The sequence below is a fragment of the Sturnus vulgaris genome, chromosome 1, assembly GCF_052056855.1.
Source record: "Sturnus vulgaris isolate bStuVul1 chromosome 1, bStuVul1.hap1, whole genome shotgun sequence".
NCBI lineage: Eukaryota > Metazoa > Chordata > Aves > Passeriformes > Sturnidae > Sturnus > Sturnus vulgaris.
Genome location: NC_142243.1, coordinates 133,263,314 through 133,281,776, shown reverse-complemented (window position 1 = coordinate 133,281,776; position 18,463 = coordinate 133,263,314). Strand labels below are relative to the sequence as shown.

The 18,463-nt window shown below is 44.4% G+C and overlaps 2 protein-coding genes across 4 annotated transcripts in view; one reads left to right on the top strand and one right to left on the bottom strand.

The window, feature by feature from the left end:
- Window positions 1-10,530, bottom strand: part of ESRP1 (epithelial splicing regulatory protein 1) — a 31,449-nt gene extending 20,919 nt beyond the window's left edge. Inside the window, exons 1-4 of one of the 2 annotated variants that reach the window (XM_014888688.2) lie at window positions 10,063-10,530; window positions 9,728-9,856; window positions 8,790-8,903; window positions 6,263-6,377 (exon numbers count right to left, since the gene is read on the bottom strand). In XM_014888688.2, the coding sequence (XP_014744174.1) occupies window positions 6,263-6,377; window positions 8,790-8,903; window positions 9,728-9,856; window positions 10,063-10,194 (490 nt within the window). In that variant the 5' untranslated portion in view covers window positions 10,195-10,530. The remainder of the gene's footprint in view (window positions 1-6,262; window positions 6,378-8,789; window positions 8,904-9,727; window positions 9,857-10,062) is intronic. The other variant, XM_088167734.1, reaches the window with a different exon arrangement.
- A 6,370-nt stretch (window positions 10,531-16,900) lies between these two features.
- VIRMA (vir like m6A methyltransferase associated) overlaps window positions 16,901-18,463 on the top strand; it is a 30,634-nt gene continuing 29,071 nt past the window's right edge. For both annotated transcript variants that reach the window (XM_014888674.2, XM_014888671.2), the window contains exon 1: window positions 16,901-16,986. In XM_014888674.2, the coding sequence (XP_014744160.2) occupies window positions 16,924-16,986 (63 nt within the window). In that variant the 5' untranslated portion in view covers window positions 16,901-16,923. The remainder of the gene's footprint in view (window positions 16,987-18,463) is intronic.

Sequence of the window (18,463 nt, the reverse complement as noted above, 5' to 3'; positions counted from 1 at the left end):
GTGTCACACTTTTTACTTGCCTTACCAGTTTGCATCAAGACTTGAGAGCAAAAATGAGAATTTCTTAAACAAGACCCATCCTGACATGAAGGTACACTAATGGAACACATTGAAAACAGCCAAGTGAACCAATTATTTGCCTACATGCCCCCCAGACTACATTAGACACATTTCAAATGCTCCAGAGCCTGCATGATGATGTTCAAAAGGTTGCTTCATAGTCCAAGACAGCAGGTTTCCTCTTAAAAGAGGAAAGTTTTCTCCACATAGACCTGAGCAACATTTGAGTTGCCAGATGCCTACAAGAAGTGCAGGGAACAAACAGTTTCTTTTAGAAGCCAACACCTCATACCAGCTTTGTTCTATCATCTCATCAACAGGTGAGCCAGCACAAATTTGTGACAAAGTCTTCCCTATTATTTGTAGAGTGACTGCAAGTCAGTTCCACAAAACAGCTTTTTCAAAAATTGTTTAGCAGTTGTCTTGTTGCAAGATGAAAAATAACTTTAACTGAATTTATGCATTCCTCTACCACAGAAAGGAAACCTACTGTGCCAACAGAATACACTTTGGGGTAATTTGATTTTGAAGCATTGCTGGTTTTAAGTGTGCATTGGAGTATGGAATGTGAGAGGATGATGCTTAGTCTTAGAAGAATATTTGAAGCTTAAGTAAATTATCTTAATTTAAAAGCCAGAATACTTAAACCAGTGACTCCTCCCCTCCAACTGCTTGACTATAAATAGTTTGCTAGTCATTGCCTTTACTGTCCTGCTCCTAGTACCTTCTTGGGGTAAAGTACTGCAAACATTAAATAGATATTTTAAAAAACAAGTCAAAAATCCCAAGCAACTGCAAAGTGTTGTTTAAGAGATTACAACTATTTATGACAAGAAAAAAATTCTTCATCACAATCTCTCTTCCTAAGCTTTAAACTCAAGCTCACCTCCTCCTCTGCCCCCCAGAAAGGGAGTTTGGAAGAAAAATAACCCACAGACTCTGACAGAGAGGGTGCCTAAGCAGCACCACACAGCTGTTTCTGGGCACCTTGTGTATCAGAGCAGATTAGTGCTTCTCCTCCCTTTCCTGACACTGTTCCCCCCCATAGCACCTAACAGCTCCACACTGAGCTTGTGCAAAGCCTCAGCTACTTATAAAGGGAACCAGAAGCTGCTGATAGTGCAGGTGTTGGACTCCTGGTCTTACCTGACCAGGTTTTATGAAGATTTTTGGAAATGCACTTCCTCTGTCAAAAGTCAAGAGAAATTGGGCAGGAGTTTCAATAGCTATTCCAGCAGGGGACATGCATGCACATGTGCTTGACTGTTAGACTGTGCTGTCAGAACTGAAAAGACATTTCAATATTTCCTTTGTGCTGAGCCAAAGATCACTACAAGTGATCAGCATTCAGAGAGGGGAATGCAGCCGTGTGAAAGGGGTGGGAAAAGGAACACAAACAAGGACCCCACCCCACAATAACTTTTTTCTATGATGAAACTTTTCTGAAGACACTGATCCATGGGAGAAGCAGTTTATGAAAACGCTCTAGTGCCAACAGAAGCTGATACCAGTTGTCAGACACAGGGAGTCAGTTGTGCCAAACTCTAGAGGAATATAAACACGGTGGAGGGGAGGAAGAAAGTCATCAACATAGGCAGGCACAATCTCACACCTTCACCTCTGATTAGTTAGAAGCACAGCTTTTAGGCAAGATTGGAGAAGAAAACTGATAGTTTTCTGCACGTTTAAAGAGCATGCTAAGTAAAAATCTGTATTCTAATGAACATAATTGACTACACAGAGGTAGACACCTATGGACAGATGCACTAGAAATTATGGTACTTGGGAAAAAATATAAATGAAATAGTCTGTAAATCCCATCCCTTGTTCTGTGAAGGGGTAGGAGACCACACATATGTCTCTGTACATTTGTATTTAAATTATGTCTCTCCTGGGCAACTGGAAAAAGACAATTACAGTGGATAATCCAAGCTCACATTTAATGAAGTGTTAGAAACTAGACATGGCTGTCCAGAGTTAATATATGCAGTAGCATCCACATGTATATTCCCAATGAAACAACAAGCAAAAGACAGTCCCAAATAAGGCAAGATGGGAAACAAGGAACTACTTAATCTTGGTGTGCAGCTGTGGTACTACCTCCTGCAACACTCAGCAATTTAAAGGGAGCAGGAAGAAAAGGCATATTCTATATTAGGGTGGCCCTCTAACATGGAAGAAATTTCTAAATCATTTCCTCAGATGCATCACCACAGCTTCACTCACTGCCAGCGTCCTTCAAGACTTACTCCTTCCCACTGTCTCTTCCATGTCTCTGAACTCCTTTCTCACTGAACAACTAACTTCACCTGAGATGACATGAAACAGCATCGCAATTGTACCCTGCACTGATCCCCTCCCTTTTGCTCTGTTTTTTATTTAAGCCCCTTTAGACAGAAGATTACATCTTCCTACATAATGCTTTGCATAAAAGTAATATAATATTACCCAGTTCCTGAGTACTATCACAGGAAATGCAAATAGCAATATCCAAGATTCTCAGCTAATACCCAATTACGGGCTTTTTATTGCCAGAGTTAAGCACTATTGGTTATAATTGTGCTCCACATTATTCACCCAGCTAAAAACAAAAACAAACCAAACAATAAAACCCCAATAAAGCAAGTTTCAGCACTGAAATATCCAACACATTAAACAAGCTGTTCTGAAGCGCCCCTGAGTTTCTACTGACAATATTGGCAGATACTCATAGTAAGGAGTTATCCTCACACATCCAGTTCAGAAGTGAGTGGAACAAACCAAGTACTGGAGGAAGCAAGAGCTATTTGCCATGTAATGGCTTCTGCACACCCAATCTTGAGGCAAAGGATGAGTCTTCTGCAAACCTAATAGGAATAGTCATGCAAGCATTATTCACTCCACCCTGAAGGCACTCACAGGGTGAAAACTGGCTTAGCAAGCTTTGCAAATCAAGAAGTGTAGCAAGTATGGGAGGTACAGAGGGTGCAAGAACAGCCCTGCTCCTTTTGTATGCTTACACATAAAAAAAAAAAAAAACAAGAAAAAAAAAAACCTGACAGACCCAAGTTATTTTCTCTGCTGGAACATGATCACTTCTCTCAAGTTTGTTACTCAAAATTTCTCATAATTGTCCTTCTGTCATTACACTTACACAATTCTGACAAAGTCTGCCAGAAAACTGTCTCATACAGAAGAACTGTTTTGACACCATGAGTTAGGCAGCAGTAGCACTCCAAGATCATTACAACTAGTCTCAGTTCTGCCTTAGCTTCTTGAATTTCATAGCATTTTAAACATTGCTTTATTGTAAAGAAATGAGTGGCTGCTTATTGTGAAATGTATAACTTGTTGCAGGGGTTGGGAGAAAAGATTTGTAAAGCTTTCTCCCGAGTTCTTGAATTTGGCATGGCTTCATTGCTGCACACAAATTTCAAGTAGCCTCCTGAGAGAGTAAGTCCACAAAGTACTTTCTAAAGAAAGAATAACCCAGCCAGTTATTCAGTCTATTATCTCTGTGCTTTTACAAGATTGTGTTGCCTTGTCTGCAAGAAATATATACACTGCAATCCAGTGTGCTGTACACTGAATCTGTATCTGCACTGTGCAGTAGGAAGTTATCTCCCATAACAGCTGGGAATAGTAGTATACATTCCCCATTTGCCTGTTATTTTTTGTTTAAACAAAAGTGACCCATCAAAACAAAAGCTTTTGAAGATTTTAATAACTTAAATGACTGTAGATTAATACCCAGCTTTCTCCTAACTATTTAATATCATAAAAGTTTCCTCTTACTGATCACAACCAGGCTACACACAGATAAATGGAGATGTAAGTATATGAAGGGATGTGCCCAAAAATCATTCTACTCCTGCTTCTACCAGTCTGTAAATGCAGAAATGAAAATCAAGTCAGTATCTTAGCTCCATACTAAAACCTTCCATCCTCTCCAAATGCTAGTGTATCTGGCACACTATAGTTTCTGTGGAAATCATGGAAGATTCATACACCCTCTTTACTGTGAGGCCAAGAAGCTGCACTTTCTACAAGAACAAAAAGAGCTTGATCTGATTCCATGCGCTAAGCTGCAGCTTCATTTCAAACTACTGCACTTATTTCTGATTTGTTTTTGTGCCTCACACTCCAGCATATCCGTACAAGAAGGAAGAAAAGCTAAACAACTCTGCACACAACTTATGGAACTAGTCTTTGGACTCAGCACCTGCTTAAACAATCTAAACACCATATACATGTCCATGGTCTACAGGTGCAATTTACCTGTACATGTTCTGACACTGAGGAGATTAAGTGGATACATTTCAGCAAGGTGAGGACAAAAAATTATCATATTGGTCAATAAAAGGAAAAAAAAATTGTTTTGCCCTTTTTTGTCTCTGCATCCTCTGCTCCCACATTCTCACACAATAATAGGGGAGAGACAGTTGAATTCAGCCTTGTTGCATAAACATAGCAAGCTTACAAATCAGAGCCTCAGAAGTTACAAAACAAGATAAGCCACAAAAATAAATATAAGACCAGAATGAAGTTAAGTTTATACACCTTAAGACGCATATCTTGTCCAGAACTTGGACTCAAGCTGAGTGGATTTGGATAGACAAACTAAGCTTCTAGGAACTTAGAGAAAATATTATTGGCAACTGCCAAAACTACTCTCAGGTAGCACTGACTTTTTAGGGACTTCCTGACAGTCAGGTAACACAGGGTGATCTGCTCCCCTCTCCTAGCACACAGGGAATACACAGTCCATCACCATGCCTTAGCTGACCAGTGACACTCCAGATAGCTACAGTCATACAACTCCTTCCACAGTGGAAAGGCATACCCCAGATATTCATATAAGGAGAAAAGAAGGTCAAGTCTCTGAAACAGCTGAAGTAGCTCATTGCCTTTAATTTCTCCAGATCATGTCAAAGCATTCCCTAAGCAATGTATTACGTTTTTGACCATAACTTTAAGAAGTCTCCATCACCCTATTTCTATGCACCACAGCATTTATTTCACTTTTCTACATAAAGATTCTGAATCCTACTCTAAGTGTACTGCTTTCCTTCAAAATATAGGAAGAAATAACTTTTGCCCTCTTCACTAGCAGACATCAATCTTAATTTGCAGATAACAAAGCAGAGCAGAATAGTTAAACACAAAAATCCATCCCATATGTGTATTTTATGCCCCCAACAAGTACAAAGCCCAAGCAATACTAGTCCTGCAGTGAAAGCTCAAAAATCTCTGAAGCCACAGACATCTCTGATGACAGACATCACCTCTTAATGGCAACCATGGACACAATAAGGAAGTCAGAGGAAAAGTTATTAAAAACAATAGCAGCAACATCAACCACCAATAACAAATACAAGCATCTCAAATTCCTCTATTCCTCCTTGATATCTGACTTTTGTGACCACAACTTCAATAGCTCAGTAGCTCTCTGTCCAAGAACATTTTTGGGATAAGGACTGAAGCTGGCAGCAAGAGGGGAGACTGCCAGGGAAGCAAGGGAGGAAGGCACAGCCAAATCACAGCTTCAGCTCTCAAGCTCCGACTAGGAAAGAGCCAGACCGGATGGAGTTACAGACCACTTCAGACTATCCAAAAAGTAACTTTAGATATCCCTATCACTGAAAATGGAAACATACTACTGACTGTGCACCTTGGTGCCAGCCAAGCCTCACCCTGTGAGGTGTAGCATATGCACTTTCTAGGAGACTAAATACCACATGTTCCAACAGCATCCCTGCCTTAAGTTCATTCATGTGTTAGAGATTCACTGCAAGGTCACATCAAGAATAACCATCCCTGCTCCTGAAAATTAAGGTGGTCTTCTGCCATTTGCTCTTGCCTAAAAAAAAAAAAAAAAAATCTAACTGATGCTATGAAACTCAACCCCAAACTTTAACATTCACAACAGCAATTTGCAAAAAAATGTGCTAGTTACATTAAACTGCGAAATTTAAAGAGAGACAACTATAAAGATGGTAAAGAAAACAAAAGTCAAGAAGAAATACAGGATTTTCTCCATGGAAGCATTCATCCTCATGTGCTTTTATCTTTATCTTTGTGAGAAAACTCAGTACAGCTCCGAGTCACTCATTAAAGTTATACCACCCATAAACGTGTTGCAAGCATTACTCATGCACCTCTGTCCTAAAATTCAGGCAAGACTGTAACAGCAGCAGAGAAACCATCACTGTCAAAAGGATACATTCTGTCATGGCTGCAACATCGAGTTTGCTAACTTCAGGGGAACCAGGGCAACACTTCTTGAACTCTTTCCGCAAGTCAAAAAATGAGTAGAAGCATTCAGGCAGTAAAATATTCTGTAAAAGGAACAAAGTAACTACTGTCAGTTAGGGCAAGTTTTACCTACTTTGTGTCTAGACACCAAACTTTCTAACAATATCTTTAGAATAGATAGGAAACACAAACAGTCTTTGCTACAGAGAAAGCTCACTTAGCTCTGCTTAGCCAGGTAAGTACATTCATAAACTTTTTTTGCTTAAACAGCTTTCTCTTTATATTGTTTAATAAGAGAAATGTGCTTTTGCACTGCCAGAAAAACATTTGCCTTTATTACTAGAGCTTCAAATCTAATATATGTAGAAGAGCAAATGCCTCTTATTGCAACATTTATCATCAATTCTTGATTGCAATTTTAACTGTATAAAGCCAGAGGGTAGACAGTTCAGTTTGTAGAATTAAGCAAATTTTGCAAGACTAGCAGATATTTTAGTTTATAGGAAAGGCTGTTTTCAGAGAATAGTAACACTTCAAATATATTTATTTCCAACAAGTAAAAAATCTGACTGTGCAGAAGAGGGTTTGACACGGTGCAGAGGTTGTCAGCCTGCTTTAACTGGAGCAGGCAAAGCCAGAAGCAAGTTACACAGCCCACTGGAAGTCAATGAAACCCTTCTTGCCCCACCACTATATCTACCATATGCTTCCAATTTTTGGGGGGAGTGGAAAGAAGACATGGAGAAGTCTTGGGGGAAGCTGTTGAAACTGATGCAAACCCTTACTCCTTCAGTTAGCTCTTCACCCCAGACAGAATACTAAATATTCCTTTTGGCTGTTTGTTGTCTGCAAGGCCTTTCTAGACTACACATAAAGGCTTTCTGGGATTTAACAACTAGTTAGCATGTTGGCATTATAACAGATAACAGCCTATGTGAAAGCACATTTAGGGAGCCCAAATAAAGCAGTTTAGGCTCTAAAACAAATTCTGCTTTGAGAACATTAGAACTTATCTTAGCATATGGACAGGTGTATTAGGCAAACGATATTCTTTAAAGCGTTATGAAAATGTAGATGGGCTTACCAATAGTTCCTGCTCTAGTTTTAGCATAATTTTCTTCCTTGATGTGAAATGAAGTTCTGTACTTCATTTATATACTTTTGGAATGGCTGATGTCAGTTAATTCTCTGAATACCAGGAGTTGCTAGATGGCTTCAGAATGGATATCTTAGAAATAAATACCTTCTCAAGAGCCTAGAGATTTCTGCCTATCTGGATTTTATTGATCCCACACTCCAATCCCCGCATTAGGATAGTCATCAAAAAACTATTATAAGTCTCATAAGCACTTGGTTTACTTAATCAGGCAGCATAGAGCAAATTTCAAATGAACAATTCTTAACAAAACAGCAACAGAAGATTTTGATGAAGATTTGATTCCTGTGACTATACAGAAAAAGGATCCCTGACATCAAACCAACTTAAATAATTTTAGGATGTGTCCCTTCTTTTATCCACATAATTTAAATGGATGAGAAGCTTTACTTTATTAGCCAAGAAGAAAGTATTTTAAAAACCTGTTTCCACATTTTCTCATGTTATATGTCATAGAATACAAGCTACATATATAAGAACTGTCCCTTCACTGTGAATAATGCTCAGTTTCTCTTCTAAGCCTTCAAAGCTATCAATACTTAAAGCACAAACAAGTATTACAGCCAAGCTCAATCAGTAACACTTTTGTAACAGCACAGACTTGCGGCAGTGTCCCTTCAAAGATGAGGCAGCAAATTGAGGGGAAACAGAAGTCAGGTACAACGAGAGGAATAGAACAGCTCAGTTACAGAGCAGTGCATGTTCATACCAAACCACAAAATGAGGTGTTATTAATATTGAGGCAGTTATTTCAGAACCAGAGAGACTCACATATTGCTGCAACCCTATCACTAACGAAAAGCAGGCAGGACTTCATAACACTGTTAGTGATTTGGCAACTCTGAAGTTATGGAAAACTCCAGACTACATCACTCATAGCCTGCCTCAAACTACTGCTCGGCTCCTTACAAATACAAACAGTACCCTTGGAGTGTCAACTGAATACCCAAAGACTGAAAGTTGCTATAACTAGGCATGAATGTAAAATTTCAAAAAACAGTTTACAGTTAAAATGGTTAATTATTTAGCAACAATCCCAAATCCTACCTGTTAGCCCTATAGAAGCTACAAGTACTGTCAATACGTTGCTCCTTTCTCAAACATTTAAGACCATCCTCCTTTTGATTTAACTTAAAAAGGCATCTCAAAAACGCATAAGGAGAAGGCACTGTATATGCCTTCCACAGAGACAGGCTCTAGCCTGGTAAGCACATTACGTATGAGCAATGTTTGTGCTATGATTGTGTGAAGGCACCCTCATACTGGAGAGAAGTGGATTTGTTTTGCAAGAAATCATAAACAGCACATTAAGAGTCAAACTTAAGCTACAACTACATACCTTTTTGGAAGCTTCAGGGTGCAGAACCTGCCTAATGTGCAACTGTCCATCAGTACAGAAACAGAAAGAAGTACCTACACCAATGTTCAGCTCATTGCTCACGGACTGATTAAACTGTTGGCAGGAACAAGAAAAGACATACATGTTACAGATATCAGAGTGGCTCCACTAAGCAGTCATCAGTTAGTAACATGTTATTCCTGGGCAGCAGGAACATAGAGCTAGAATTTCTTTTCATATAAGCCTACTCCTTCACTTCTGTAGATTTGTTTCTTACTAGCTAAGCACATGCTAACTTCCACCATAAATCTCCTCACAAGGAAACCACCCCTTTTCCCCCTTCTAATGAGATATGGCTACACAGACAGCACACATCACAGAAGAAAATTCTTTTCAAGATTTGCAAGAGCATTGCAATGAGACAAAGTTGATTGCAAAGAGCTGAGGCAGTACTGGGGCAGGAGAGCTTTTCAGACAGGCACTCCAGCATGTCAGAAAGGAGACAGGTTTTTAGCCCTCCCCTCAGTGGGAATCACACATACTTCCTTGTTAATCTAGAGGCTTCAGTACCATCACCTTCCCAGGACCGATGAGCACAAGCCTTAACAGGGGACACCTAAAGCTGGTTTCTTCCAACACTGATTAGGGCTCACCCTCAGCTGAGACTCACTCAGGGTCCAGCACGGCAGGGTAGGGAAATAGCTAACTCTAACCTTCCTCTCTTAGGGTTCAGTTCCTCCCAAGGCAAATAAAGAAAAGGCAAGAGAAAAAGGCCCACAAAGCCCTACACATATAGGCTTCCTGACACACACATCTGCGGTGCTCCTGTACCAGGCTCCACTGCTCTGATAGCAGGAATAAGCAGATGATAACGTCTCTACCCCATGGGGGAGCTCCCAAAGGAGACCAGCACTTAGCAGCCAGTTATGGGGTGTCACCTGTCTCAATGCCTGCTCCAGCGGTGGAGCCAGTGCCAGGCTCTCTGCATCCACTTGGGTGATCTCTTGGCACTCAGCCGTCAGTTCTGTGTGGTCAGGCCGGACCAGCACGTCATGCAGGTGCCCCAGCTCCAGAGAAAGCAGAGGAAGGAGTAAGTCAGCTCTCCGTACCGGAGGTCCCCACCAGCAGCACCAGCCCCTGCCCTCCACCACAGCTTGCTCCAGCCTGGGACACCCATTACCAGCCCAGCGCTGAGACCACCCTGCCCTCATCCAGCATGGCAGGCGCCAAGGGGAGCAGCAGGTCGGGGTGCTCCCCCGTCGGGTGAAAATACCTCCTTACTCCTCAGGTCGACCACTTTCCACAGGAGCTGGAGCAGCTCTCGCTCGTCTGAGCCCAACCTTGCCCCATTGGTGCCCGCCGTAGTCACGAAGAGAATCACCAGGTAGTCGGGAGACGCCGTCATGGTGCCACCGGGCCAGCAGAGGATAAAAAAGAGGAAAGGAAGAAGCGGGGAAAAAGAAGAAGCCGGAAACTTTCCTTGCCCCAGGCGCTTCCAAGCGAGACCCAAGCGGCAGAACCCCCAGCTGTAGCCTCACTCCCCGAGGACCTAGCGTGGGGGAGGCACACGGCTCCCCCTCTTTCCCACCCCCTTTTCCCCGAGGTGGGTGGTAGCTGCTCCCACACCAACTGCACCCCTGGGAAAAGCGCAATGGCTGCGAGCTTTTCTGCGCGGGGCCGCGGCACCACCTGCCCACCCCCGGCCCACGTGGTGCAGGTAACACACACCTGGCGCCGCCGCCCATTGGCCCCGCCGGGCGGGGACGTGGCAGCGCGGCGGGGGCGGCAGCCGGAGTGCGGGGCCGGGATTGCGGGTGGGACGCACAGCGCGGGGCCGGGAGTGCGGACGGGTTACGAGAGCGAGGCGGCGGAGGAGGAGTATTCCCGGGCCCCTGAAGAGTTTCAGCGTACCCCGACGGCGGCCTGGACCCAGCCGGCTGCGCCTTCCGCCGGCGAGGTGCGCTGCACCGGGATGGTGCAACTTCTCAGCGACGGGGAGGGATCGGCCGGTCCTGCCGGGACATGTCGCACAGGGCAGTGCTGCCCTGCTCCGGGCAGCCCTGGGCCCCGGACGGAAGGGCAGGGCAGATGGCCACGCCGCTCGTAACAGCCCCGGCAGGTCCCCCGCTCTGCTCGGGTGTGTGTGCCAGGGAGCGCTGTGGCGGCGTGCGGGCTGGCTGCTCCCGGGAGCAGCTCCTGCCGAGGGATACCAGAGGCTCAGGGCGGTGAAGCCTTTTCCTCTGTCGTCCTCAAGGCAACGGCAACGCAGCTTCTGTATGGTTCTGGCACGGCAGATCAAGTCGTGTGATAACAGCTGGCTGGTTTGGCTGTCGCAGCCTTCCCTCGGTGAGCTGGTGCTTTTGGTCCTTTTGACAATCTCTCTTGTTTTACGGTGAAACCTCTATTTTTAAAATCTCTGTTTTAAATGCATAATTCTCCAACGCAATTTTTTTTCATGACAAGTCACAGAATGCAGAGTAAACACTACTAACTTTCTGCAGGGAAATCCAATACACTTGATTCTTTAAGACCTCAGCTGTTCATTTCTGCCTTTATTGAGATGCTGCTTCTTGAAATTTTTACTGAGATCACAGAATCATGGACTATACTGATGCTGTTTGGGTTTTGCCTTTTTTCTTTTATATGTTCTCTGTATTGTTCACACATACATTTGTAACTCTGTCACCTATTGTATTAGTAGCTAGTTGTCCCAGTAGTTTTCCATGGCCTTTCGCTAGGCAGAAAGACAAAACAAATTGCAGAGCTCTAAGCCCGGGAGGTATAAGGCCCCAGTGGTTCTGGTTCTTAGTTCTTCCTGGGAACCAAGACTGAGAACAACTCTTGGAGATACATTCTCATGGACAAAGTACAGCTAGTGCTGAAAGGGGGGCTCCAGAGAAGGGGCTTGACCTGGGGGGGGTGGGGGGGTAATTGTATCACCACTTGTCCTTCTAATTAGTACTTTTAATCAATTATGCTAATTTCCTAAAACCTATAAAAATGTACTCACCCCTGGAGGGGGTGGGCTTTTGTAGACTTCTTTCCATGAAAGGAAAGGCCCCTGCAGGCCTTCATGAAAGATCCTCTTTTGTATTACCTCCTTACTAAAATTACCTCGAGTTTCATTTCCAGGTTGGGAAAAAGGCAACAAAGGGACCCATTAGGATCATTGAGTACAATTCCTGGCCCTAGCAGGACATCCCAAGAATCACACCATGTGCCTGAAAGCATTGTCCAAATGCTTCTTGAACTAATGAAGGCTTGGTGCTGTGATCACTTCCCTGGGGAGCCTGTTGCAGTGCCCAGCAACCTTCTGGGTGAAAAACCTTTTCTTGATACCTAGCAGAAACCTGTCCTGACTCAGCTTCATGCCATTTCCTCAAGTTCTGTCACTGGTCACAAGAATGAAGAGATCTATACTTGCTCCTTGTGAGGATGCTGAGGACAGTCATGAGGTCTTGCCTCAGTCTCTTCCTTTCTTCCCAACTGCTCCTAATAAAGTTTTTCCCCAAGGCCTTTCACCATTCTCATGGCCCTCCTCTGGACACTAAGAGGTTTGTATCTTTCTTATATAGCGGTGACCAAAATGTCACACAATACTCGAGGTGAGGCTGCCCCAGCTCAGAGCAGAGCAGGACAATCCCTTCCCTTGCCCAGCTGGTGATGCTGTGCCTGATGCACCCCAGGACAGGATTGGCCCTCCTGGCTGCCAGGGCATTCCTGACTCACATTCAACTTTCCACTGACCAGGACCTCCAGGTCCCTTTCTGTGGCTCTGCTCTCCAGCCTCTCGTTCCCCAGGCTGTCTGTACATCCAGGATTGCCCCACCCCAGGTGCAGAATCTGGCATTTACCTTTCTTAAACTTCATACATTTGGTGATTGCCCATCTCTCTTAATTTGTCAACATCCCTTTGCAGGGCCTCTTTGCCCTCAAAGGAGTTGACAGGTCCTCCCAATTTGGTGTTGTCAGCAAATTTACTTAGTATATCTTTGAGTCCCACATCCAAGTCTTTAATGAAGATATTGAAAAGAAATTCCAAAGATGGAACGCCAGTAGTGACAGGTTGCCAGCCTGATGTTGCCCTATTCACTACAACTCTTTGCACCTGACCTGTGAGCCAGCTGCTCATCCATCATGTCACCTGGCTTATCAGCTGTGTGCTGGACATTTTGATGAAGGTGTGCCTTGTGTGTTTCTCCATCACCATTCCTTATGCTGGTGCAGGTTCACAGCGTGCACCACCTTTCATTAACACATACACATTTGTTTGACAGAAAAGGAGCAGATGTGCTCCACCACTGCTGGAGATTGTGCCAGCCACTGACTTGTCCCCATAGTGCCTGGCATCCTCCTCCTACCGTGGTTTGGTGCAGCCTGGTTCTCCTTGCAGCGACTGCCACCAAATTACAGCATGACATATGACGGCTGGAGTAATTTTCACTCTCTCTGGTCCGAATTTCGAAATTGACATTCGCTGGTAGCAGGAGCTGCAATTTAAGGAGTTAAAATATAAAATTAATCCGTCCAGTTTTTAAAAGCAGTAGCTGAAATTTGCCAAGTGAATCAGGGATCAGGAAACAACTAATATAATTGTGCCCTATTTGTTGGAGGTTTAGAGCACCTGGTTTTCTTTGTGCATTTGTCTTCTGACTTCTGATGCATTGAGTAAAACATTTGTGGAGGTCTGGGGTGTTTGTCCTCAGTAGTGGCTGCAGGTGATCTGTAATCAGCATCTGAGGAGTGAGACTGGAGTTTGCTTTGTGAACCCTGCTTATCCTGAAGCAGAAAGATTCAATGGCATAGGATTTCTTTGTGCAGTTCCCTTTCAGGAACTGCAACTTCTTAGAAAAACATTTATACTTTAGTACAAAAATCCAGAACGTTTCTGAAATTACTTCACAGTGGAGCATGCCAGACAGAGAGTTCTTGGCTAGCTGCTTGTCTTTCAGTGAAACTTAATCATCTGTCCTAGGCAGTTTCTTTCTCAGTGCCAGCTTGGCTTTTGAGATGCAGCCCTTGTCTTTTTGAAAATGATTTTTGGATGGGCACCTGCTCCTTTACTTGTGATTTGTTGTTTATACACTTATTTTTCTCTCTTCTGCCTTATTATCTCATGTCTCTGTCCACCTAGGAGCATGAGACTCCTCAAATTATTGCTACAGCAGGCTGCATTATGTATAGTAACCCCTTTCAAAGGGGGTTTCAAAGGTGGAACTGTATCCTAAAAGTATTTTTAATTACTATGATGTCTTTTGGGTTACTGGCTAACCTTCATTTTATTTATTCATCTGTTTATGAAGCTGCTTGTCACTAATTGCTACTCTAGAGCCATTACCTTTTATTTTTCTCTTTCTTGGCTAATACATTCCTTAAAACACCTGTTTTCCAGTCACAGTTCCCATTCCACCCTCTTTCTTGCATGCTTGCAGCATCTGGTCTGACAACATGCACCAGTTGTTCAGGTTCCTGTGTTGTGTTGCCCAGGCTCTTGGCATTTGTGTACTCCCATTGCAGTTGCTTGTTCCTGGCCATTCCGTTGACCTGGGACTGATTAAGCATAGTCTTTGCATGAAGTGTCACCTTCCAGAAAACACCAGTATTGCTATCTACAGGGAGGTACTGGGGTGCTTTGAAGCAAGGTGACCTCTCAGGGCTCCTCCCAGCACACTATTGCTGTACTCACCCCCTCTCTGTAAATCCTTTGTTTCCTGCCTGCTGTCTGTCTGCCCAGCCCTTTTGCTAATCTCAATGTAACTGTTTTTCTGTCATTTTGGTATTAGTTCTGGTGATTTCCCACCATGTGTCCTTTTGTTCCACTTACTGTAGCAGGACAGTTCTGAAACAACTCACACCACTCTTCTTGCCAAGGAGCTCGCATCCCCCACTCCCAACACTGCAAGAGACTCATGTGTCCTCTTCTTTATTTCCTCCATTTTTCTGAAGCTTCCTTCTTTCACCCATTGATCCCCTTCCTTACAAACAACCTGTGACTTTGCACTTCTCAATATGTCCAGATCTTTTCTGACAGTTCTGCATCTCCCACCCTGCTCTATTCTTCTACAGGAGTGTCTTCAATACCGCCTGCAACTTTTATCCTTTCCCGCCGAGACCTTTGGCCTCTGACAAGTATCCCACCTGTATTACTTTTCCCCAGTTTCCTTTCAGAATATCAACTTCTTACAATTGAAACTGGAGAATCAACTGTATCATTCTTTTTTGTTTACCACTGCTTTTTAAATGTCTCTTACTGCTGTTCATAACCAAATTCTGTTATCTCCACTTTCATCAGTAGAGAAAATGCCCTCCAAAATACCCAAATTGCTTCTTGATATTGAGCAACTGTGTGTGACATTCAAGCACTGCTGTTTTACCTTGCAGCAAGGAAATGCCTGACCTGTAAGCCCAGCCATGTGCTGAAGCCAATGACACTGCATTCAGAGCCGTTGGAATTTAATCCTTCAAAGCTGATTCTGTTCACATGCAAAGCTGCAGCTGTTAGCAGCAGCAAGGGAGTCACTGCAGATAAACACGCAGGGCTGGAATTCCCCTGCCAGTTACTGACATGACTCTCACTGGCTGACCTGGTTGCAGTGCTGTTGCAGGCTATCCCAGCAGAGTTGTCACCTGACAGGGACTGAGCTCCTCTGGCACAATGGCACACACGGTGATGCCCATATTTGGAGTAGTTGCAAAGCTACTGCCCCATAGAGGTCTCTGAGGAGCCCTTAAATATCATCAAAACAAGCTATGCCAAGTGTCAAAAGGCACTGTGCTACCTTAGTAAAATACATATAAAGGTTTTTTTCTTCTTTTCTACATGAAGATATTGTATTTTACTTCAGGAATTTAGATCTGGTAATTCATCAGGATGAGAGAGGGATCCATGTTGGGGCAAGAATGACAGTAGCCAATCTGCCAGTGTGACCAAGGATGCCCCTTGGTTTTCAAATTGTGAAATATTTCTTTAAAGGAATTTGTACTTTAACTACTTCTGTTCAAATAACATGAGGCAGAGGCATGTTTTCAGTGAACTGAGAAAAAATTCTAGTTGATGTGTATCCCTGCTCTGCCACAAAACACCTCTTCAGCTGTGCCAGTAGAACTGGTTGGGGAATTACATGCTGTGTCTGGCACCCCAACATGTGCTGTGGGGACAGGAACTTCCTGAAATAGTTTCACCACTGCAAATTGATATATCGAACCACAGCCTTGTTTAAAGTGATGCAACATTTTCATGTGGAGTACAACCCAGAGGATTGCTGCTCCTGGTGTAAGTGAAAGTTTGGAGTGCTGAGAGAGCAGCAAGCTCAGCTACTGAAACAAAAAAGGGGCTTGTGAAGTCCTGATACACACATAAACCACTGTATTTCATAAGCAGCTGTTTCAGACACAAGAGGAAGATAGCAGGTGATAATCATCACCGTGAGGGAAAGTGCAGGTATTTGGCTGAAACTTCCATCTAGAGATGTAACACATCTTTTTACAGCTTCCTCCAAAGACACATGGTGCAGCTTTGCTGTCAGGCACAGAACTCGTACAGAAAACTTGTGTAAGCAACATCGATTGCGTAAGATTAATTCCACATCATTCTCCTGGCCACGGGCTGGCTTTGGCTTCGTGGTGTCCCCAGTGCTTGTACAACTTGATTGCTGTTGCAGAAGGGCAATGGATGCCAAACAGATACATCTGGCGCTGCGGAAAAACTGAAAGGAATTGTGCTACGCGAGAGAAGCGACAAGTTCTTCACCTGAAAAGAGTTCGTTTGAAGCACGGGAAAAGCTGCAAAGGAAATTTCTCAGGCGAGGCTGAAATTAACCAGCACCGGGCTTGTGAAACCGAGCGGAGGCAAAGGCTCGGCGCGGACTGCGGTGACGCCCAGCGGGGACTAGGTCTGTGGAGAACGGAGGCACTGCCCCGCTGCTCACAACCCCGACTGCGGCCCGAGTTTTAGCAGGTTGGACTCGACGATCTCGGAGGTTTTTACCAACCTAATTCATTCTGCGGTGCCGCGAGCGCGGATCCAAGCCCAGCTCTGCGTCCCCTGACGGCGCTGAGAGCAGCGGTCCCGCCCCGCGCGCACCGGAAGCGCTCGCGCGCGCACCGGAAGCGCGTCCCCCGCGGCCCGGCCAAGATGGCGGCGGATGCCACCACCGAGCTGCTCTTCTTGGACACGTTCAAGCACCAGAGCGCGGAGGTAAAACGGGGTTCGGGTCTGCCTCTTCTCTCAGCTGCCTTCCTCTCCTCTCCCTTCTCCTGGGCTGCTGCCGGCGCCCCCTTGCTCGCGCCGGGGCTTCCCAGGCGTGCGGAACCCCCTCTGGGGCGGGCCCCGGCGGCGGTCGGGCAGGAACAGCCCCGGGGCAGGTGCCGCCAAGGAGGGGCTGTCTCCTCCTTCCCGCTTCATCTGACACGAAACCTTTCTCGAGCCGCTGTCCTGGCAGCCCGAGGTGCTGCTGGCAGGGGGCGGAGGGTGGTGGAAAAGGAGCGGGCATTTCGAGGTGACTGGGGGAGTAGAGGCGAGCAGAGAACAAAGAGGATGAACGTGCTTCGAGAGGGCGATGGTGGAAGAAGTCGACTAGGGGGCCGTGCGCTGCCGCTTATGAGATTCCTGATGCTCTGGTGTAGCTAATGATAAGGAGGGATATTTGTGTGTTTGTGAGATATTCCCTTAGATTTATTCACTTTACACAAAATGAGTATTTCAAGATTTTTTGGCAGTGGTAGATCGTGCAAATATTCCATCGTGAGGCTGTCGGGATCCTGAGCATCTTTGAAACTGCTGGTCTTGCAGCAGGTTTGTGCAGGACTGAGCTCGATGTGCTGTTCAGGGAGGAAGAATGGGATTGTTAGGGAAAAAGCGATTGTAACATGAGAAAGACGTTTCAGATTCATAGAATAACTCGACTGTCTTCATGGATAAGCATTAGGGGAAGAACGGAGTATTTTGAAATCATGCTACAATGAAATGCAATTGAAAAGTTATTCAGGAGTCTTCCAGCTGTCCGGATCAGCTCGGCCCAAATGTGTTTTTAATTCTGCTGTTTAACACAATGTTAGGCTGGGAGTGCTACCCAGCACTGTTCCCCTGGGTAGAAACAGTAGCCACTCTTATTCCTCTTCAGGACCCTATGTCCTCTTGTGGAGCATTTTAAATCGTGTTATTTTAAAATAATTTTCTGTCACTTTCATTCTTACCAGTGACATTGTCTGAACCGGAACCTTAGGAATTTTACACGTTTCTTGAAAGCCTTTATGTTATACTAATTCTTCTGCTTTGTGCATTATGAATGTTGCACTGGAACTCTCAGTTCTTCAAAAGTACTGCTGTATTTTTGCATAAAATTATTAATTTGGCTTAGCTATGCAGTTTGACTGCTGTTGAGCAGTTCTGATGTAGGGTCTTTTTTAATGTTTTGTAGGAAAAGTGGGTTGAATTCACTTGCTGTTTTGGTGATGTTGATGCATGGCTGTCAAGGCATAATCCTATATCATTTAAAGAGGAATTTGTCTTTATTTGGGCAGTATTCCTGGCGATGAAGCTCCCCAGAGCAGCCCTTCCTCCAAAAATCTGAGTCTCCTGCATGACTCAGATCTTTTCTAGAGGCACAGATGAGCTCCCACAGCCCTCACTCCATGCAGGCTGCACTTCACCCTATTCCTGTATGTGCATCTGT